Source organism: Mustela putorius, unplaced genomic scaffold (assembly GCF_011764305.1).
Source record: "Mustela putorius furo isolate JIRA1106 unplaced genomic scaffold, ASM1176430v1.1 tig00537227_pilon_pilon_pilon, whole genome shotgun sequence".
Taxonomy (NCBI): Eukaryota; Metazoa; Chordata; class Mammalia; order Carnivora; family Mustelidae; genus Mustela; species Mustela putorius.
In genome coordinates, this window is record NW_025422368.1 from 35,108,951 (window position 1) to 35,132,401 (window position 23,451).

Here is a 23,451-nt window from a genome sequence, read left to right on the forward strand (position 1 = left end):
ATTACTATTACTATTATTATTATTATTATTATTATTATACTTCTGCCTTGTCCTACAATTCCTCCTTTGCCAGTCTACTTTCCCAAGAGGGAAATGTTCATTTGGCTTGGGGCTCATGGGAGTGTGACGTGGGGTTAACCAGAATATGCCCATCTTTACATGCAGCTTACATGCAGGAGGGAAAGGTGATGACTACAGAAGAGATCAGGGGAAGAAAAGGCAATGGAGGAGAGGGTTGATGCAAAGGCAAATAAGAAGAAGACTTAAAATAGAGAGTGACCATGGTCATTTTATTTGATTCCTTACTCAGACATCCACTTTGGGGGGAAAAGGCCTAAACTGACCACACAAGTGTTGGCAGTAGACAAAACCAGAAATTTGGTCCCAGTTGTCTTAACTCCATTAGGCCTGAGCTCTTTCCTCTGTACAATAAACGCCACAAGGCACCAGCAAAAGTTCTGTGACCTTCTCAAACACCGACGTTTTAGGCACTGGCGTGTTCCATTCTGAAGGGTTAAGAATCTTCTAGCAATCTGGAGGTTACAGAAATGAGGGTCAGGCCCTAATTCACGGCCACACAGAGCCATCTGCATACCTGGATTGTCCTAAAGCCAAGGCAGGGGCAAAGCATTGTCAGCCCTGTGTGGAAGGGATTCCAGATGACCACAGGTTGAACCCCCAGAATGTGCAAAGGCCTCCCATCTACAACCTGGAGGCCGATGGCCCGGATCCCAGATCTCAGCAGTCCAGGACACTGGAGAAAGATATCTCTGACGCCTCCACCTCCAGTTCTGAAACAATTTCACGTTTCAGAATGGGGCTGGGACGGAGGCAGCCCTGCAAACTCTGAGAGCTACAGAAGGAAGCAGGCCAGGAAGGAAAAGATGAGTGGGGCACAGTTCAGTCTCAGCAGTAAGGACAAGTGTAGAAATGCAGGAAGGGAACCCAGAATGCAGGCTGGGGCTGGGGCTGGGGCTGGGGCTGGGGGCAGGAGGGGGGGTCCATTTCCAGAGCCAGGCATTGCTCTTTGTTTGGGCACACTTTTCCTGTCAGAAAGCCGATGTTCTCACCACATAAATACTTGTCCACATTAATAACAGCATATGAGGCCGCTGTCTGCAAAGATGCCAGGTTGCATGCAAATGGACTCCAAATACCTTGGAGGGTTTCATAAAAATAAGACACGAGGCCCCGAAAGTCTGTCAGAGGAGAGGTGTCCTCTAACGATGGTGGGAGGGAACGCGTGAACAGCTCAGGCACAGGAGCCTTTTAAAATGGGACGCATTGGCCCAGAGCCCATTGAACGTCACCGGAAAGCTGCTGCAAGGGGTTTGCTTCGCGGAGGCTCGGCTCCCCGAAGGCCATCCCTGAGGTTTTACCGCCATCAAGTGGATACCTGGAGTATGGCGGCTGCGGAGCGGCCCCAGCCTGAAGTGAGAGGCCCAGAGGGGAGACAGTCTATTTCCCACCTATCGGTGAAAGCTGGGAGGAAGATTGTTGAGGTTCCTTTTATTACCTAGTTCAAAGGAGAGGCCATTTGGGTTCCCAACAGTCAATCAATGGGCATCACTCAGGGACCAGGCTGGGCTAAATCTGCACATTCCATTTCAGCCCAGGGATGGTGGAGACCTAACAGGAAGTCTTTGAAACCCTCTTCTCCGGTATCACAGCAATCGCCAAGTGCCAACACTTTCAGTCCCTGCATTGTCCCTATTTTAACAGAAGAGTTTAATTATGTCCTGAACATGTAAGACCTGAAGACAGAGTAGCGGCCACAGGGATGACAAGGGCTGTTTGAATGGGGGGAGAGTTTATCTACCTCCTGGCAAGGAAAAGAATTCTGTGAGGGGATGGTCTACTTGTCCCAAGGCTGTATTTCTTAGAAGTGAGTACCATTCCCGTGTTTTCCCCCGTTTTTGAAGAGGTTGAAGAGTTAAAAGGTCTGGGAGATGCTCTTCCCTAACAAGAAAGCAGATCCAGGGTCCTCTGTGGCTTTACCTTTCACTCAGCCCCCTTTGCTTGGTTGATGGGCTAAAGTCCAGAGGAGGAAAGAAAAGAGGTGGGGGTCGGGGGATGTGTATTTCTTGAGTACTTACACTGTGACAGATAGACTTGGAATTCTATTGTGTTTCCCTCATAACAACCTCACCAGGTTATGGCCTCTTAAGAAAAGACTAAAATGGTCTAGAAGGATCCAAATCATGATTTGTAATTCCCCCTTTTCAGTGCAAAACTAGGCTAATGTTAGTGCAAAGCCTTGTGAGAAACAATCAACCAAATCTCTGTGGCATGTCCATATCCGTAATTCAGAGTGTCGTTGGTTCACCTCCAGCATCACCTCAACCCTCTTCCCACACCAGGTTTTCCTTTTGATGAAAAGCAGAGTGTCGGGCTCTTCAGGAGGTAACCCCCTAACTCAGCTACAAGGTTTTTAAATGTCATCCAATTTCAGTACTTGGGGATTTTTTTTTTTTTTTTCTTCGTCAAAAACTGTTCCCTGTGGCCCTGCCCCACGCAGCTGTTTCTGGAATAAAGTGAATAAAAACTGTCAGGTGCTGTGTCTTTTCCAAAGGATATTATGAACCAATTTTGTCAAATAGAGATCTGAATATATGTCCTCCTACAATTAAACCTGGGGACCATGAAGCTGCCTTTGAAATCTCGTCCCTGTCTGACTTGGCCTGCCAAGCCCCATTCCAAGATCATGACTCCTCTGCCTTTCTGCAGCAAAACCTCAGGATCCGTGACCCTTCCTGGCTCCCCGTGTCACCCTTGCCCCTCACCTCAACAAATAGGGAAAACACACACATCTTTGACAAAAGGAGGAGAAGGAGAAATGTTTAGAGAAGGGTCAAGTGCACACCCAGTAGACTTGAACTTTGAACTTCAGCTCCAGGACCTCAGCTCCATGTGAAGATGAGTGCCCGCCGTCTCTCCTTCAGGTCCAGTGCACACCCCTCGTACTGTCCCTCTGCTACCATCAAGGACCTGTCACCATATCTTTATTGCGTCTCCACGTGAGGAGCAGGGAATAACTTACTCTACAAGGAACACTCCCCATTGGTAGACAATGCCCACGTACGGAACACGGGTGGTGAACACAGTGTGAAGCTATTTACAGAAGCTGAGAGGCAAGGGGACGACAGAAGAATCCGTGCCAGGAATTTAGAGCAAGAACAGAGCATGAATTCTCCCGCCAAGGAGAAATTGGGGCTTGTCCCCTGCCCACAAGATACAGAAGAGAAAATTCTGGGAAAGCAGACAGGGGACAAATGTCCAGGGATGGACAGAAAATTTGGAAATGAAGACCAGTGAATTGGTGCTGGGGACCCACAGGACCCCGTGGTAGTGCCATAGAGATGGGTACATTTGGGGTGACCCGTGGCCTCTCATACCCAGGCAAGATGGGAGCGTGCCAGTCAGATGGCTTCCAGTGTAGATTTCAGCAGGGACAGAGAAGAGCCTTGGCTCTTCTTGCTCAGATTTGCAGTTCTGCTCTGGGCCGAGCAGTCCTCCCAAAACCAGCCTTGAGCGACCAGAGCAGGCTCCTGAAGCTCACTGAGCCAGGAAGCGTCAGATGACCGTGGCTTTAGTCACTGGTGAAATGACTGGGCTCAGTACGGGGCACACCCTGAGTTGCTGGAGGCTCCCTCCCACTTAAAAGAAGTGCCTGGGACAAAGGAAAATACTAGAGTGCTAGGCCTTGGAGTCTTGTTAGCCACCCAGCAACTCCAGAAGCCAAGGCAAGGCAAGTTCTTCCCAAAAGGTTTTGTACAGTTTCCTCAGGTGGCTCGGGATTAAGCCCATAGCCCTTGGAACTCCCCATTGGTTGGCTGACTTGCTGTCTGTCCCACTCTTCAGAACGGCTAACTGCCATCTTTCCTTCCTTCATAGTCATTGTAAGGGCTAGTCCGAGTCTGGGCCCGTGGGATGGAGAAATCCTTTTGGGAGGTCCGATTCTGAAAAGGAAGCAGCCATATTGTTAAGCCCACTCCAATTCCCTGATAATTTCAACAGAGCTCTGATCTGGGCAGGAACCTTAACTTTCTCCCCCTTCTCCCATCCCTCCCCCTGAAGTGCCCCTCCCTGTCCCCTGGGAATACTCCAGAACACTAGAAATACTCCAGTCTCCAGTGCTAACCCCTGAGGCAGATCAGAGGAAAGGAGACACAGTTGTCTTTCCAAGAGGCCATCTAGGAGCCCTCAGAATGGCTACAGCCTGTGTTCCTGAAGGACAAACATGCCCGAGAGCTAATGCCCCTGATGAAAAAAGAGAAACAATTTACCTGCAGCTGAAAATGGGTCGAATAAGGAGCGTAGAGTGTATCCCCTAGCTCTTCAAGACCTGGAAGAGAGGAAGGGGAGGGGTTAAAGCTCTGGGCCCAACCGGCTTCCTGCTCCGGCCTGTGCTCACCCCCATTCAGTCAGTCAGTCATGCCCTGCTATCTGCCTGTCTCCCCAGTAGAACGTTAAGATTCATGGAGGAAGAGACTGTCCCAGGCCCAGGGCAAGGCACAAAGCACACACCACACTAATAAATGAATAGCTACCAACAGAGGATCACTAGGGAACTTTCCAGAAAGTTCCCTGCCAGGGCACCTCCTCCCAAGATCACCCCAAAAGCAATTTGAAACCAGTCTTTTCAGATACAGATCTGGCCAGAAGTGAATCTCACTGAGGATTTACCCACTTCCTTAACAGTCCACAAGAAAAAAAGAAAAAAATTTTTTTTCTTTTTACTTTCTTTGAGAGGGGGCAGAACTTTTGAGCAATTGTTTTCTGTGTCTCTAGGGAAAATGAGAGGGATTTAAACTCTGGAACAGAAGAGAAAACACATACAATCATCATGAATACAATTAAAACAATCCATTGACTTCCCCCCAAAATGTACCTGTTCAGTACACTTCACACATACCTCAGATGCTTTCTCTATATAAGATCCCGTGGAAAATCTAAAGACCAGGGGCGCCTGGGTGGCTCAGTCAGTTACATGTCTGCCTTCGGCTCAGGTCATGATCCTGGGGTCCTGGGACCAAGCCCCACATTGGGCTCCCTGCTCAGCGGGGAGCCTGCATCTCCCTCTCCTCCTCGCTTGTGTTCTCTCTCTCTGTGTGTCATTCTCTCTCAGTCTCTCTCTCAGATAAATAAATAAAATATATATATTTTTTTAATCTAAAGATTAACCAGAATGACTCCTGGCCCGAGGCTAATGCTGGAAGACTATCTGACAGCCACGCAAATAGCTATGGAATGGGACACACTCTGATAAGAGCATTTCAAAGTTCTACAGCTTGTGGGCGGAGTGAATAATGAGACGGGGGAATGTGTGACTAGAAATGGACAAGGACAGGGAGAAGGACATGCCTGGAGCCTGGACGCACAGACAGGGAAAGGCGGTGACTAGAATAGTTTGGACCGAGCATGGCTTCCATGGGTCTTGGGTTCTGGCTGTGAAAAGCCTCCTCCCTGAGCAAATATGGTGGGTACTGGGGAGCCAGTGAGGTATGTGAGCAGGAAAATGTGGTAGTCCAAGAAGTATTTTAGGGAGAGGAGGGTGACAGTGGTCCATAAAATGAATGCAAAGAGGGATGGAAGGGAGGAATTGTAGTTAAGGTTTGATAACAGGGAGTTCAGGAGTGTGGTGATAGAACCAAGGCAGGAGAAAGGACAGGAGCTGATGGGAGCTAAAATATCCCCTCCAGCCATCCCCGCTTCCCTTCAGGCTTTCCAGTGCCCAGGAGAGGGACCGCAGCTGTTGTGAGAAGCACCAGGGAGCTTTGCACACGCACACACACACCCCCGCCCCCGCTGCAAGGGCAGAGGAAATAGTTAGCTGAAGCTAAGAATCTCGCTGGCTCCCATTCCTCTCTCCTGTCCCAAACCCATCCCCCTCCCTTGATTAGGCCCAGAAATCAATGTAAGCCCCAGAAACCAATGAATAGGTTCCTTGGTTGTGTGTCCTTGGGGGCAAGGACAGTCACTAGCTACAAGTTTAGCCCCTTGTTTGTTGTGAGAACAATGTAACACCTGGTTTCTCACAACTTCAGGCAGGAGCCAAATCGCTAGACTCTTTCATGTCAGACAAAACTTCTTCCCTCCCACGGCCCCAGATGTGATTCTTCAGGATAAATCAGGATCCCCAGTAGCTTTATGGAGATCCCTGCTGGTTTATGAAAAAAGGGCTTTCTCCTGCCTCTGTGCTCTGTGACCATAGCAAGAAATCATGGCGCAGCTTTCTCTATTCAAATCTATAAAGGCTCCACATTTCTGGAAGGAATACCTATTTCCCTTTTATAAAGAACACAATCTCACCTGCCTGTCTCTAGAGATTTCTTCAGTGATTCCTTTGCTCCATCTTATTCTGACTCAGAGAAACCCACAGTGTATTGTGTAGGAAGTATGAGATTAAGACTCCAGAGGCCGGCTTCTAGTTCTATTAGAACTCTAACTAGCTGGATGTTTTTAAGCAGGATCTGAACCTTGGGGACCTTATCTATTCTGTCAGGGGTATGACCTGGACTGTCTTGAGCGTTCCTTACAGTTACAATATCCTACGGTTCTCCCCTCATCCTCTACAAGGGATCCTTGCCCAGCCATGCTCTGTACCTTGGGTGATTTCCTCTTGAGAGTAGGCTCTGTTCTCCACACCATAGCTCTGCTTCATGAGTTGAGGTTTACAAAACGTATCCTCAACTGGGTAATCCATGGGGTTCCGTTGCTTTGTAAGCAGCCGAAACTCGGGGGCAACGTAAGCCAACAGGAACACCCAGCCATTGGCCACCAAGGCCGAGCTGAGGATGGTATCATCCCACGTGGGGCCAAAGGTGGAAATCAGGAGCAGGGTGATCCACGCCACCCAGATGGCGATGGAGAGAAGCATGGTGAGGAAGATGTGGACCCCGTGTCTCTTCCAACCGCTGAAGGCCCCACAGAAGATGAAGCAGGACATGAGGCAGGTCAGCGCCATCAGGAAGAGGACGTAGATGAGCAACATGACAAAGTCTTCATTGCGCCGAGAGGCTGAAAGCTCAGAGAAAATGGCGACGTTGGTCCTGTTCATGGTGAGGATGAGGTACTCCGCGGCAATGATGTCTTGCACGAGGCTGAGGCCCACGGCCAGGGCCAGCATCACCAGCAAGGACAGGGGCCTCCTCCCGTGCACCAGCTTCGTCAGGTTGAAAGCGTGAGCCAGGAGGCAGGAGAAGCAGAGGGAGAAGAGGACCCCGAAGAGGAAGAAACGGGTGGGCCCGGTGCTGCCGTCAAGCTGGATAATGAAGGCGAAGGTGAGGCCGAAGATTCCCAGAACGCCCAGGAGGAAGAGGAACTGGGTCGGGAGCACTTTTCGCCTGTTGGAGTCTTGCACCTTGCAGACGAGAATCAGGAGAGCCAACATGAAGGCCACCGAGGTCACGGCCCCAACTGCAGCCCCTGCTTCTAGGACAATTCCCCAGATTTCAGTCATATCACAAAGTCTGTGGTACCTGGCAGCCAGGCTGGAGCGGCAACCATGAGGGGATGCGGTGGCCATTCTGGTCCTGTGTAGAAGCAAAGTTGGGGGGAAGGAGAAGTGAATCTCCTAACACACTCAGGCACGGGGACCCAAAAAGATTGACCAGGGTGTTGCCCCTGAACTTGCCTCCTTAGATAAAGCAACGTGTCTCCAGCTTTCCTGGCAAATTCTAAAGACTGATGAAGGAAAACCTGAAATCTCCCCACACTTAAGCTATACTCATGGGTACCCTGACACCAGACGACTCGGTGCTTTGGTGAAGGGTTCTGAGGTCTCCCTTCAAAAAACTTGCCAGGGTTCCTGATATTGGGCTAGTGCTATGTCAGAATTCACGAACTCGGAAATCTCTAAGCTTAAACTTTAATCATCATTTATCGGTCTTGAGGGTTTTTTCCCTACCTTTGCCTGTGTCAGGCATTTGTAAGCATCCCATTCTTTTTTTTTTTTTTTTTTTTTTTTAAGATTTCTATTTACTTATTTGAGAGAGAGAGAGAGAGATTGAGAGCATGCAAGCACGTGAGCGGGAAGGAGCAGAGGGAGAAGCAGACACCTCGCTGAGCTGGGAGCCCCATGTGGGACTCAATCCCAGGACCCCGGGATCATGACCTGAGCGGCAGGCAGATGCTCAACCAACTGAGCCACCCAGGTGCCCTGTATGCATCCCATTCTTTCATGGATACGAGGAGTTAATCTGAACTGTAGATTTCTCTGTGGAAGAACAAACATCCACTTCACCACTGCTGAAACCTCTTCTTCAGCTCTGCAATCATATGTTAGAAGGTTTTTTTTTTTTTCCCCTCCCTAAAGTTTGTAAAGCTGGCTCTAGTCTTATTCCAAAAAGTGATGGAAAGAGTCTTCTCTGTCCCAACGAGTTCTTTATTAACGATCTGTAAGGAGGGAAGTTCTGCAGGAGACACCAAAAACCAGTGGATAATCCAGTGAAAGATATTACCGATAGCTACTGCTCATTTTTACTCTGGATCAGAAACTCTTCCAATCACCTGTCATATTTATTAGCTAAATTTCACAGCACCCCCAGGAGGTAAAAAATATTAGTCATGTATTACAGATGAGAAAACTGAGGCAGAGACAAGGGATGTTACTTTCCCAACATCATACCACGAGGAAAATGGCAGAAGCAGGATTTGAACATAAGTTATCTGGCTCTAGGATCCCTGCTCTCAAATAAGTAAGTAAACAAAGTCTTAAAAAAAAAAAAACTGATTGGCTATACTTCCTTTATATTTCCCCTTATCTCCTACATCTGCTTCCTTCTCTGCTCCCACAAACTTCAAGTCAATTTTAAACCTAGCTGATGTCCCAAACGTCACGAAATCAAATTCCTAAGAATTCAGGGCATGGTAGGAAGATACAATGGGAAACTGGAAGAGAAAAGGAGTTTGTATATTTCCTTAAAATACATGGTACTCAAAGTCCAAAGTCAATGTCAGGGAAGATGTTGAAATTCGAAAGTTTATCATTTTTTTCTATATTATCTGGCTGTTTCTCTAGGACACAATTCCTTTTGTTTTATTAAATGCTATTTGCAACAGATTTGGGGCAGGGGAGGGGGCTGTAGATTTTCTTTTCCTTGATAGGATTGCTCACTCCACAGAGAAAAGTTAGTTGTGAACTGACTCGAGGAGAAATACAGTCAGGACGGGGAGTAGGGGACCAGGCTGGAGGAAGAGAAGGCTCACTGAGAACCCCTCCACAGAAAATAACCAGTGAAAGATGTTGGCCTCCTCTAAGACCTAAGAGGGACACACTGTGCAGAAAGGAATTGGAAGGAAGGGAAACCCCTGGACCAGGAAGCAGGGAAAGGTACAAAACATTCACTCCAGCTTGTCTCTTTCCTGATAGCAGGTAAAACAGCCAGAATATCTTCACCACATGCCCATACATGCTTATAGACAAGATTTCTCTAGCCCTTCACAGCTCTGTGGGACGCTGTGATCACCCCAAGGAAAAAGAACACCTGTGTCTCTTTCTTCTATCTTACATCTTCAAGACCCAACCTCAAGCCAGGGAAACAGCACAGTGGGAAATGGAAGGAGCCATTGCTCACTAACTGCCCAGGACAAGCGAGCATCTTTGTCAATGCAGACAGAACTCAAACACCTGCTTCCCTTAAAGATATAAAATCCGGGGGTGCCCGGGTGGCACAGTCAGGTAAGTATCTGAGTTTTGGTCTCAGCTCAGGTCCTGATCTCAGGGTCGTGGGATCCAGAACCTCATATGTTGGCTGGGCTCTGTGTTCAGAGTCTGCTTAAAAAATTCCCTCCTTCTGCTCCTTCCCACCCTCCAATAAATCAATAAATCTTAAAAAAAAAAAAAAAAAAAGGTATGGGGCACCTGGGTGGCTCAGTGGGTTAAGCCTCTGCCTTCCACTCAGGTCATGATGCAGCCCGACATCAGGCTTTCTGCTCAGCGGGGAGCCTGCTTCCCTCTCTCTCTGCCTACTTGTGATATCTCTCTCTGTCAAATAAATAAATAAAATCTTTTTTAAAAAGATCTAAAACCTGCATTTCAGTTGGGTGAGATAGTCATCACCCTAGCATTGTTTTACTCTCATGGCAATTAGGGGAAAAATTATATAGGTATATATATGCAATTTAAAACACACGTACACATACATGATAATGCATCTGCTAGAATATTATAGGTGTGGTGTGTTAAAATAACTTAGCTGAATTAAATAACAAATAATGTATAGCTTTAATCTATCTTCCTAACTTTTAAAAATGATTTTATTTATTTATTTGACAGAGACACAACAAGAGAGGGAACACAGCAGGGGCAATGGGAGAGGGAAAAGCAGACTTCCCACCAAGCAGGGAGCACGATGCAGGGCTCCATCCCAGGACCCTGGGATCATGACCAAGCAGAGCAGAAGGCAGAGGCTTAACGACTGAGCCACCCAGGCATCCCTATCTTCCCAACTTTTTTATGAAATTCAACTTGCCACACTTAACTTGGTATTGTATCAGCCATTCACTCAACAAATGTTTCCTGAGCACCACCATGTGCCCGTCACTAGGCTAGAGAGTCAGTGGTTAAGGAGAAAACAGACAAGTACCCTAGCAGAGCAAAAGGGACAGACAGACAGACAGACTGTGCCACTACTGCGACAGGCTTCCCACAGCCCTTTGTCACCAGGGTGTGTCACCTGCTCTCTACCGCAGGGTCACACCCACCACACAGGGAGCACAGAGCAAGGAAATGAACACGGTCCTGTTCTACCTCTTCAGGACAGCGCAGGATGAGAAATGGGAGGAAGAGGGCAGGCACCCCTGAAAGCCAAGTCCCCAGGGTCTGTCCTGCCTTGCCTAGGTGCACACCCACTGCAGGGGGGGTACCGGGAAGGGAGGAGTAGACCGGCCAGGCTGGGGGGTTCCAGGAGCATGGGAGAGGGAGAAGCCCCCAGCCCAGGGCTGGCTGTGAGCGCAGTGTACACTGGGGAAAGGAGAGACCCAGGCTGGGCGCATTTCGTCCGCACTCACCTTCACCTCTCCACCTCACCCCTTTTCAGATCTGTCATAAGGCTGGGGCCTCGCTTCAAAGGTAGTTCCCCCTCTCGGTCAGCCCTGCCAGTTCATCCCTCCCCAGCTTTCAAGGTAGAAATGTCCCTTAAAGGAGCCGTCATCAGCATGGCCCCCTAACCACAAAGGACTTTGGGCCTGAGGACTCTAAATCTTGACAGGGATAGATGAGGTGTTTGCCTGAAGCACGGTCGGTTGTGGTGCTGGCCAGAGGAACAGTGAGGCCGAACCTCAGGTCCCCAGCCGAGAAGGCCAACTGAGACCTCTGGGCCCCTCCCTTCTGGTGGCAGCTGCGCAGGACCTCTTGGCATCTGCAGACAGGGATCCAATGAGAGTAACAGGCCATGGGTGTGCAATTTCCCTGCATTTCACCTCCACCTCCCACCCCAATCATACATGGGGAGATGGGCAAACAGTCCCTGAAGTGCCTTTGGAACACTGTTCTTAGGGGCACCTGGGTGGCTCAGTTGAGTAGTGGCCTTTGGCTCTGGTCATGCATGACCTCAGTGTCCTGGGATCAAGCCTCGCATGGGGCTCCCTGTTCAGCGGGGATCTACTTCCTCTGCCTCTCCCCTCCCGTGCTTACTTGCTCTCTGGCTTTCTCTCTCCCTCTTAATAATTTTTTTTTTTTTAAACCCACTGTTTTTAAAGAAATGTTGACATTTTCAAGCAGACTCGAAGAGCCCACAGGCTCATCACTTGGTTTCAGAAATTACCAATAGATGGCCGATTCTGCTCGAACACCATCACCACCCCCACTCACCAGATTATTTTTAAGCAAACCCCAGACATCCTATCATTTTATGCACAAACACTTCAGTGTGTATCTCGAAAAGATAAAACTCCTTTGTAACTTAACCGCACTTCAAAAGTTAATAGCCCTGTAATATCAAATATCCAGTTGAGGTTCATATTTCCTAATTCTCTCACAAACCTCTTTTTAAAATTTTTCTTAGCAAACACGTTTTATCTGAGTGACTAATTTTGTTGGAATTACCCTTACTTCACCTCTGTTAGCCTTCCTCCACCTCCTTCCCCAGCAATGACAGGCATTGTGCAATGGGTCTGAAATGTTCTAAGTACTTTGAATTTGGTCAGAGGAAAGAAAACCTCATCAGACTTATTAACAAGCCGTTCTGTACAGAGAAGACCCTGTGTCACCCAGGGAGTGGCCCAGATGAGTAAAAGAGACAGGAAAGGTGGCTCAGGGAAAGGACAGGGTTCTGAGAAGTTAAAAAGGACTTCTAGAAAGCGAGGTTTGTGGGAAAGAGGAAACAATCAGCACTTGAGAATAGGAACTGCCAGGAGCTAGCAAAACCACCTTGGAGAAGAACGTGAGGGCTGGAGCAAGAAAGAGAAAATGGAATGCAACCCGGAGTTCTTTGGGCATCCTCTGGAACCAAAGGCAAGGACAGAGAGATCCAGGTTCCAGCCAAGAAAGGACTAGCGTCTACAAAGACCACATGGGGGCTGAAAGAAGCAATGCACTGTTGGACTGCTCTGAATGGGGACAGAAAGTCTCATCACGAACCCACTCTTAGCCCACACCACGCCTACTCTTTAGGGCTCTCCTCTCCTAACCATCACAAGCACCTCGTGCTGTAGCTCGAGCCATCAGGACCCCTGTCCTCCACCTGCAGCAACTGAGGCACACGTCAGCCGACTCAGCCCAGTCATGCAGAAAGGAAACGGCAGGGTGGGGGTTCAAACCGGAACTCTAACCCCAAAGTTACACTGAGGAGCTTGGTCTGGAAAGAACTTTAGAGCCAGGCAAGACCTGCCCTCGGAAATGGGCATGACTACCTGGGACCTGCCCCAGCTGTTCCAACTATGCATAGTCTCGGATTCCTATATGGGAAAACAGTGACTGTCCCCCAGACTGGCTGCAGGAGGCAGGGCAAGAAAGGAGGTCTTGGGAGAGAAGGTGAGACCGGGCCAGGAGGTATATCACAGGGGTCTCCCCATTTGTGAACTGGGGCAGAGGCGGTAAACGCCAACTTCACATCTACCTCTGATTTGGGAAATGGCCTGAGAAATCCTTGTCCCACATTACCAGACCTAACACGCATGTCCTCTGGTTTCCCTCTCTCCAGGATCTCGTGAATATCCTACGTCTCCCCGCCCTAAGGCTGTCCATCTCTCCTGCACCACTTCAAAACACCCACCTGCTTCTCCGGCCTTGTTCCCTCTAAGCCACTCTTTGCAGGGAGGTGCGAGGGTAGGGGACGGGAGTTGAGGAAGAGCCATAATCCTGCCCTGTGCTTCCTATAGCACACCCAGCCCTGCTATGCCTATTGCTAAGTCTGTATCTTCCTCTGGATTCAAAGGCTCTGAGTAGACAGAGACGTTCAATGTTTCTCCCTAGTCTCTGGACTAGCCCCCGCCACGTAGTAACCAGGATGGACGAGTGTGCACAGGGATAGGAGAGGAGTCTGGTGGGCGAGGTGGGGCTGCTCCTGAGATGGGGTGGGGTGGACCTGGTTCCCTCCCCAGCTCTTGTTTGCGGTCCTGAGTCCTAACCTCCCTTTCTCCTATCCTCTTCCCCCTGCAGGCTGTCTAGAACACACTTTGGGTCCGAGGCTAGGGGCTCTGGGCCAGGTCTGGAACCATGCTCCCGTGTAAATGCAACCATGTAAATGACTCCAGGGGTCTCCCAGGAGAGCATGAATCCTGAGATTTCCCAGTAAGCGGAGAGCGATTTACCAGTATCCGGTCCTCTGTTCCCACCCAACTCCCTGATGACTAAATGCTGCACTTTGGAGGAATGTGGTACAGTTTTAGTGCATGTAGCCTTTGACCTGGGACGTGAGGAAAGGACTTTCATTAGTCATAAGAGTGAGAGCCCCTTCCCCTATTGCAGCCGCTCACTAAACTAACCACCCACCGTCCAGTAACTCACCAGCACCTACAAAGGAGGCCTTGAAGTCACCGGCACTGTCCTAAGTCCTTCTGGAATGAGTCAGGGCATGAAAAGTTATAAAGAAAAAGGAGAAGTAAAAGGCAGAAAGGAAGAAGCACAAGAGGAGGAGGGGAGAGGGGAGGGAGAAAGGGAGGGGGGGAAGGGAGGGAGGAGGAGGAGGAGTCACGTGCTGGGCTCAACTCCAAGCCCAGTCTTGACCCCACCCTTTTAGAAAGAAGGGGTTTCAACTGCATAAGATGTGGACACAAATCTCCTGGAACGTCCCTCCTCTCCCCTGTAAAATGAGGGGGGCTGCTGAACGAGAGGGTGAGAACCCACTCCAGTCTCACTGTTCACCCTTCTAGGAAGCTCCTTTTAGACGACTGCCAAATCTTTTCCCCTCCCCTTCATTCTTCTTCTTGCCCCACCGCCCGTCATGAAAAGTACACGTCCGGCCAACTCCGGATCAAACTCCCGAACAGGACTGGAGGTGACTCAGGGTCTGAGTGCAGGCCAAGGAGAGGGCCACCAGGCAGAGGTGTACCTGTGGGACAAAGCCACCGGGTAGTGCAATGCTGACCCTAGACCTAGACTCAATCTTCACAGACACAGACCTATGGCACTGACTGCTAGGCAAGCACAGATGCCAGCACTGATGAGTCCTTCCGGTTTCCCCCGAGGCTCCTCACTCCTCCCCAGGGGGGTGGGATGCTGAAGCCCACCTAGACCTGGAAGGGGGCGCAGGCTGGCAAGAGGCCCTGAGCCCCTCCCCTCACCCCACCTCACCCCAGAGTATCTGAGCATGAATAACCTGGGGCCCAAGGCCTTGCCAAAGCCAATCTTATCTTCCTCCTATGAGACATATCTCATTCTGTCATCTGAAAATGCAGAGGACAATACCTACCTGTTAGCAATGCCTGGGGAATAAATACCAAATAAACTGTGATTGTTGAAACTGAGTCCTCACGTACCCCAGCCAGGCAAATATGTGAATTTTTAGCATTTTAGTTTTCTCCCTCCTCCTGAATTGTTCCATTTGATATATTGTAGTAGTCACTACATAATAATGAGTAAAAATAGTAAGGACTAGTGTCGCATACTGAGCTCCCCAGAGCCAGGCACAAATGCAGATTGCTCACGTGTTTATAAGTATTCTCTCATTTACATGTTTTTACATCTGTTATCTATCTCATTTACTATTTCTTCAACCCATTTTACAGTTGAGAAGCCTGACCCTTAGAGGAGTTACATGTCCAGGGGTGCCTGGGTGGTGCAGTGGGTTGAGCATGGGACCCTTGGTTTTGGCTGGGGTTGTGACCTCAGGGTCATGGGATAGAGCCCAGCAATGCTCCCAGGGTTGTAGGATCAAGCCCAAGCCTCATATCGGGCTCTGAGTCTGCTTAGGACTCTCCCTCTCCCTCTGCCTCTCCCCCTCACTTGCGATTGCTCTCCTAAATAAATAAATAAATAAATAAGAATTTACATGTCCAGTGTCAAGTAGCTGCTAAGACTCTCCCTTCACAAGCAGTCTTAAGCATAATGTAATTTTTCATTTCATCTCGAAATCACTGTTAGGATCTCTGAAGCTTTTCTCCCTGACTCCAGCCTCTCTCCGCTTAAACGGGCTCTGAGAAGTCTCCACAGTGAGCGAGCCTTCACTCGATCAACAAACATTTAAGTGCCTATTTTGTGTCAGGTACTGTGGTTAAATGTAGGAGTCACACGGATCCAAAGTGTGGCTGCTGCCCCTGGGAGGACTGGTAGGGTCCTACCGACATACAAACAAGGGGGCACAGGGTACGCAAGGAAGGCTGAGGGCACAGGGGAAACAGTGAGTTCTTCCACCTAATGGGGTTTTTTTTTGGTTTGTTTTTTGTTTTGTGTTTTAAGTTATAGAGACGAAGGAGGTGAGGCATGAAAGATGTCCAGCAAATAGTGGGAGATTTTTAGGAAGGCAAAAGTGACAGGGCTTGGGGAATGAAGGACCCCAGGTTCGTGCTCAGATTTCTGGCTTACGCAATTGAATGGGATAGAAACGCAGGCCGGTGAGGACCGAGACCAAATGGAGCTGTGCAGAATATAAGATAAATATGGGACATGCAACAGGAGGGGGGGGAGGCGGGGGGGGGGAGCATCCAGAAACGATGAGCACGAAGTCCTGAGAGCTTCCTCGGGGCTACACACTGTTTCATTCAATTCCCGCAACAACCCTTCTTCTTATGCCTCTTTTTCACAGCTGAGGCACAAAGAAATTAAACAACTTGCCTGAGATCTCACAGCACTTAGAAGCCAGGCTCCAGGACCCCAGGTTGTGCTGACCCCCGCCCCTGCCCTCGGACCTGCGTATCTGCGGCTTCCACCTTACACGTTGGTGGGTCTAGAGTTGGTATCTGAAGCTTTTAAAGGAGAACCAGATCACACAGGGAGCAAGTATGGAGAAGGGGGCCAAGGGCAGGACCAGGGGAATACTGCGTCGTCAATGCAGGAGTCCGCGAAAAGAGCTTAAAAAAATGATCAGGGGTTGTCGATGATGATGATGATGATGATAAGCCAGAGTCGTTTCCCAGAAGCCAAGGAGCAATTTCAAAACATAAATAAATAAAAATAAAAGAGCAGTCGCTACAGTGAAATGCTGTAAGCAAGAGGAACAAAGAAGGGAAGGGATCTCTGGATGAACATATTAGCCCCTTTTTATCTGTTATATCAGACTCAGGCCCAGTTTGAGCTTCATGGCTTTTCTCCATGGGTCCTCCCACCCCTCTCCTCCTGCCTTCCTAACTCCCCCTTCTCCACCTCCACACAAGGCAAGCCACTCTTCCAAGAGCTATTTCTCTCCAGAAGGGAACGGGGGCTTGCCCAAGGCCTTGTGATAAAGTCGTGTTCTTTGCCCCCACATGTACATTTTTCTCCCAGCCAGAAAGACCCTTCCCCTCCTAGTCACAAGCCATGTGCCATACTACTTCAAAACTTAGCCCAAAACTTATCTCTACCTTGAGGTTTTTAAAAAATTATTAGGCCCGGGGCGCCTGGGTGGCTCAGTGGTTTAAGCCTCTGCCTTTGGCTAGGTTCATGATCTCAGGCTTCTGAGATTGAGCCCCACATCAGGCTCTCTGCTCGGCGGGGAGCCTGCTTCCCCCTCCCTCTCTGCCTGCCTCTCTACCTACTTGTGACCTCTGTCTCTCTGTCAAATAAACAAATAAAATCTTTAAAAAGTAATTATTAGGCCCATCTCATTCAGAATTTGTGGATCTCTTCATTATTTCTTAGCTCTCAAGTTTTTCCATATATATGCTTTATGTTAAACATTAAAATCAATGTTGACTCAACCATCAGCTAACAAGCTTCTTAAGATAACAGTGCCAATTTTCCATTTGTAGATATCGTCCTCAAGAGGCACCCTGCTCTACACCAGGGTTGCTGAGCCAATGTCTTGGACTAAGACTGACCACTGAATATTTACTCAAAGCAAGTTATTTATTATCAAGAGTGAGTAATGGAGAAGAAGGCCTGAAGATGAATACCTACCGATGCTTATCCTTGTATTTTTATCTAGGCTGAGTTCTAAAATGAGGGTGGAGTCCCACAGGAATTTCTCTGCCCTTGATGAAGGATTAGTTATAAATGGAAAGTGTCTGCAAGGAAATCTCCAGGATCCCCAGTTCCGAGGAGTCATCCTAATTCTGATGACATAAAAATGATTTTGGCAACAGCTTATGAATAACATCTGAATAACATCACTGAATTGAGTTTCTTCGTACTAACTGGGAGAAAAAAAAATTACCGAACCTCCTTGGGCAGATCTAAACAAGTATAACTACAGTGCTGATGGCCATCTTGTCACTTTCGGGTAGTTCCCTGGGATCATTACATACCATCTTCCTCCATTCTAAACAAATCACATGAAATTTAGATTATTGTAACATAAAATGCCGGAATATAAAACAAAATACTGGAAATCTTTTTATATATATTTTTTAAAGATTTTGTTTATTTATTTGACAGACAGAAATCACAAGTAGGCAGAGAGGCAGGGAGAGAGAGAGAGAGAGAGGAGGAAGCAGGCTCCCCACTGATCAGAGAGCCCGATGTGGGGCTCCATCCAAAGACCCTAGGGGATCACGACCTGAGCCGAAGGCAGAGGCTTTAACTCACTGAGCCAACCAGGCACCCTGGAAATCTTTTTAAAAACACAAAAGAAAATAAGATTTTGAGCGAAACTTCCAAAGCTATTAGGCCCAGGAGTTTAAGAAATAAAATATCCAGGAATAAGATAGATAAAGTCCTCTACTAGTATACCAGCTCACAATCCTCAAACATACCTTCTTCTAAATATTTGTTTTAAGATTTTATTTATTTGAGAGAGAGAGAGAGAGCACAAGCGGGGTCAGAGGCAGAAGGAGAACCAGACTCCCCGCCAAGCAGGGATTCTGATGTGGGGCTTGATCCCAGGACTCCAAGATCATGACCTGAGCCAAAGACAGATGCCTAACTGATCCAGACACCCCTTTAATATTTTAATATATAAAGGGAACATATTCATGTTCAATCCAACAAGTCCCAAGCTAAACTTACCATCCCTCCTTACAAGGCTGTGTTTCTAAGCCCTCAGAATAACACAACCAGCCACTGAAGCACCCAAGTAGATAGAGGCTACCTAATGTGGGAAAAGATGGAGAGAGCAGACCATGTGGCCCAAAATTATTTGGCAATAACAAGCAACACTTATTACAATAAATGTAAATGGTAATGTTTTCATCTGAAAAAAAGACTAGGAACGCCTGGGTGGCTCAGTCGGTTGAGTGTCTGCCTTTGGCTTAGATCATGATCCTGGGGTCCTGGGATCGAGTCCCACATAAGGCTTCCTGCTCTGTGAAGAGCCTGCTTCCTTCTTTGCCTCTCTGTCTCTCATGAATAAATAAATAAAATATTAAATGAAAAAATATATATCAAGTACAAATAGCTTGCTGAAGGTAAAGAAATGAAGAAATAAAAGTTAAGGTATTAATATCACACAAAGGTAGTTAAAGCAAAAAGATATTATATGGACCAAAAAACTTGATTTTTAATAATTAGGGTACTCCACATTTAAGATACAACTATTATAAACTTTCATGCACTGAATAACATAGCACCAAATACGTAAAACAAAAACTACCAGAAACACAAGGAGAAATGAAAAGAAATACTAGTTATAGGAGACCCTAATACTTCTAGAAGACTTCAATATTCTTTATCAGTCTTCAGCAGATGAAAAAAAAAACAAAGGAATAATAATATGGTAAATTTTTATAAATGTTCTATGGATTCCTTAGTTGAAATATTCTCTATGTTCATATGTTTTCTATGTTCACATCTATCGTTCATCTGTTCATATCCCCATTGTTAATCGTATAATTCAGATCCTCTATATCTGTGATCAGCAAACATTTTCTGTAGAGGGCCAACTAATAAGTAGGTTAGGCTGTGCGGGTCATATGTTTGTAGCTGAAAGCAGCCATAGATATGAGCATGGCTGTGTTCCAACAAAATTATTTACAAAAAGAGGCTGTGAGATGTGTTCGGCCATGGACCTAGTTTATCAACCTCTGCTCCATATGATCACTTCTACTGAAGTGGAACATTTACAAAAACAGTATGTTTTAGGGGTGCCTGGGTGGCTCAGTGGGTTCAGCTCAGGTCATGATCCCAGGGTCCTAGGATAGAGCTCTCTGCTCAGCCGGGAGCCTGCTTCTTCCTCTCTTTCTCTCCCTCTCTCTCTGCCTGCCTCTCCGCCTACTTGTGATCTCACTCTGTCAAGTAAATGAATGAAATCTTAAAAAAAAAAAAAGTTTGAAAAAAACGCAACAGTATGTTTTAGACCACATACACAAAAAAATCTGAAATCCTAAAATACAGACTGTGTATTCTGGCCACAAGGCAATAAATACAGAAATATAGAAACAAACCAAACTACTCAGAAAATCTGAGACCCCTTGAGTAAAAATACTACTGAACTCATTGTTTTTTAAGGTCCTAATATATCAACACATCACTTCCTGACCATTTTCTCTGCTCCATCTGGATTCTTAGAAGCAGACCTGAAGACAAACTTCCAAAATCAGCAGAATGAAATCACAGTTAGAGTCCATTTTCAGGAGTGCCTGGGTGGCTCAGTGGGTTAAGCAGCTGCCTTTGGCTCAGGTCATGATCCCAGGGTCCTGGAACTGAGCCCTGCATAGAGCTCCCTGCTCAGTGGGGAGCCTGCTTCTCCCTCTCCTTCTGTCTGCCACTCTGCCTACTTGCACTCTCTCGTGCGCGCGCTCTCTCTGTCAAGTAAATAAAATCTTTAAAAATAAATAAATAAATAAACTCCGTTTTCAGTTTTCACTAAGGAGTAGACTCCAAGGTGGACTCCCAAAGGGACATGTGCAGACACAGAGGTGCTAGAATTTCAGCCATGGGAAGGAGCTGGGGGCCTTCCTGAGACTCCTTAGGAGGAACACGAGGCCCAGGTCCTGGCTGCCTCATAGCTACACCACGAGGTAGAGCCTAGATGAGAAATCAGTCTTCCGGACTCAACACCGAGAGTACTTCACAGGAATGTTCTGATCCTTTCTATCTGCCCTAGGAGCCCACATCTCACCATACCTCAGAGGAGCCCCTCTGTTTCCCAGGTAATGCTTTTGCTGACTCTTCCCTTCTGCCTTTCGTTCCCTCTCTGAGTAGGAGCCAGCACACAGACCTGGAGGCTGGACTTCTGACCCCCATCCTCACCCCTTCCATGGGCCCCAGCCCATCCTATCTGAAGCAGTTCAGGTATTTCCCTTCAGGAATGAGCCCTAAGCAGTGGCTGATTCAACTGAACCCTTCAACAGGTGTGGCCTGAGGAGAAAATCAGCATGGAAAGAAGTCAGGAACCAAAAATCCTCCAAAATTTCTAGATTCAGAGCAGACTTCCCCTATGACTAACGCTTCCTTCCCCATGGAGTTTAAGGGAGCACTTCAGACAGCCTTGAGGCCATACCTGGGTCCTATCTAGCTGTTGCCAGAAGGTAGGCTGTTACTGGATATTCAACTTCCATCTGCAACGAGGTTCCTGAGCAGCTCAAAGGACAGCCAGGGAGGGAATGTGGTGGAGCCCACAGCCTGACACATGAAGGAAAGCTGTGGCTTCCACGGTCTACCTCCCAAAACTCAGAAGGGTACGCTTGTTGTGGAAGGACAAAATCAATCAAAACTTTTCAGGCAAGAAGTAGTAATTGTCACCATCTCCCCTACTCTCAATCCCCAACCCTCTCCACTCCCAATCCCTTCCTCTAAAATCTTCACCGGGGCAGGGAAGCACGACCTAGGTGGCTCAGTCAGTTAAGATAAAGTGTCTGCCTTCCACTCGGGTCCAGATCCCAGGCCCTTGGGATGGAGCCTCCCCTTGCTCAGTGGGGAGCCTGCTTCTCTCTCTCCCTCTGCCTGCTGCTCCCTTTGCTTGTGCTCTCTTTCTCTGTCAAATACATAAATAAATTTTTTTTAATAAAATAAAAAATAAAATCTTCTTCCTTCTTTTTTCTTCCCCTAGTAGGATCCCAAAACTGCTCACCTGCCCAGCTAGGATTCCACCTGTTAAAAGTCTGTACAAGGTATCTGAGCACAAACTATTATCCAATCTTTTGGCTCTCCGCCTCTGTCTTAGCCTGGGAAGCTCAGCGGGGGGGAAAAATGAGTTAAACTAGAGAAATTCCTTTCTTGGGATTTTTTTTTTCCTCATAGACAGTTGTAGTCCATCACCAGGGAGCTAGCTCTCTTTTCTTGTACCCCACCCAGCGCTGCACCCCACCACCCCCCACACCCCAGATTTAAATCCGGAGGCCCAGTGCGCCCCGGCGGCGTGCACCTCACTTACCCTTAAGCCCTCGCTTTGGCGCGTGAACTTGAGCTGCTCGCTTCCCGCGCGTCGGAGGCGGCCCTGGAGCCCCGGGGTGCTGGGGAAGCCGGCAGGCGCTATCCCGTCCTCGCGGCGCCGAGCGGTTATAAAGGCAGCAGTCGCCGGAGGGAGGGAGCAAGCGAGGGGGTGAGCAGAGGGACAAGGGGCGGGAGAGGGTCAGGGGGAGAGGACACGCCTATTCCAGTTCCGCGGCACTGCTTGCTGTCTTGAAAATAAACTCCCCGTGCCAAGGAATGAACCAAGAGCCGCCTGACGTCAGCGGCACAGTCACCCTAGAAATGGGGGGTGGGGGAGAGCAGGGGGAACCACCCCGGCCCCACCCAGCGCATCCGACGGCCGCGGGACGCGCGCACCGGCCGGTCCCAAGGACCGGAGGAAAGGCGACACAAGGGGACCGCTCCTTATCGGGCCGCCAGCTGTCACGTCCGGGGCGGGGGCTGCGGGGAGCGACACCCCCCCCCCCACCCCGGGCACAACCCCCGCCGGGCACTCCCCTCCGCCAAGGGCAAGGGCTGGTCGGGGTGGTAGCGCCCGTGTTATCCCGGGTTCCCCAGCTCGCGCGCGCGAGTGCCTGTGCGCGTCTGTAGGAAGGAGAGCTGACCTCCAGGTGGGCCTTCCTCCCCCGCTGCGGGAGCAGCCGGATTTTCTCACCTCTTCCCCTGGCTTAGCCTTTCTATCACTCTCACCCACCTGTGCGGGATGGGAAGCCTGGCGCGGAAAACAGGTGACCACACTCTGGCTTCCTAGGCGAAGCCAGGTGGAAACCAAGGAAATTCCTCGGCGGTCCAGAGTCCGCTCCGCAACTCCACTGGTCGGAACTGTCAGATGAGCACCATTAGCGCTGTCCCAGGGCGCAGACATCATTATCTCTGGGCTTTCCTAACTGCCTCTCTGAAAGCCTTGACAATGAACGTTGATGAGAATGCGGACGCCAGATAAAAATTATGAAATAAAGGAATTTGCCTTTGGCGTCTGGTTCCCCCTCCCTCGCGGCCCACTCCTCTTCCATTTATCATGCCAATCCTAGTGAAACTTGGCTTTGTTTACTTGTCAAACAATCCTTGAGTAGCTGCCCCTCCGTGTCAGGTCTCAGGAAAGGCTCCGCCCCAGCTGTCATGGGGTTGGGGGGTTGGGGGGTTCTGGGCTTTTAAGGTGCCAATTGTCACACCTGGTAAACTAATCTGTGTTATTGTGCCTGTGAATTCATAGGGGGAGGCCTAGGTCTCCCCAGCTTTGTTCCCACACCCCAAGCTTCCAGAGTCTATTGGGTTTTTTGTTTTTTTTTTTTAATTTATTTATCAGAGAGAGAGAGGGGAAGAGAGCGAGCACAGGCAGACAGAGAGGCAGGCAGAGGCAGAGGGAGAAGCAGGCTCCCTGCTGAGCAAGGAGCCCGATGTGGGACTCGATCCCAGGACGCTGGGATCATGACCTGAGCCGAAGGCAGCTGCTTAACCAACTGAGCCACCCAGGCGTCCCGAGTCTATTGGGTTTTTAAAATGTGATTTTATTCGGTTTTCTTTTCACTCCCAAGAAACCACAGCCAACATCGTGTGTCTTGGAACATTTTGCTTGAGGCCTCCAG

The 23,451-nt window shown here is 48.6% G+C and overlaps 1 protein-coding gene across 1 annotated transcript; it reads right to left on the reverse strand.

Moving 5' to 3' along the window:
* Window positions 1-269: 269 nt before the first annotated feature.
* GPRC5A (G protein-coupled receptor class C group 5 member A) lies at window positions 270-21,969 on the reverse strand. Its single transcript, XM_004755807.3, has 4 exons — window positions 21,828-21,969; window positions 6,607-7,535; window positions 4,287-4,345; window positions 270-3,959 (listed from the first exon to the last, which is right to left on the reverse strand). Exons 2-4 carry the CDS (start codon window positions 7,526-7,528, stop codon window positions 3,867-3,869), a joined length of 1,074 nt encoding a protein of 357 aa, XP_004755864.1. The 5' UTR covers window positions 7,529-7,535; window positions 21,828-21,969; the 3' UTR covers window positions 270-3,866.
* Between the last annotated feature and the right edge of the window lie 1,482 nt (window positions 21,970-23,451).

Coding starts and splice junctions, on each gene's coding strand:
- GPRC5A (XM_004755807.3), bottom strand. CDS start 7,528: ATGGCCACCGCATCCCCTCATGGTTGCCGCTCCAGCCTGGCTGCCAGG. Junction 4,346..6,606: donor TCAAGAGGAAATCACCCAAG/GTACAGAGCATG, acceptor CCTCTCTTCCAG/GTCTTGAAGAGCTAGGGGAT. Junction 3,960..4,286: donor CGACCCATTTTCAGCTGCAG/GTAAATTGTTTC, acceptor CTTCCTTTTCAG/AATCGGACCTCCCAAAAGGA.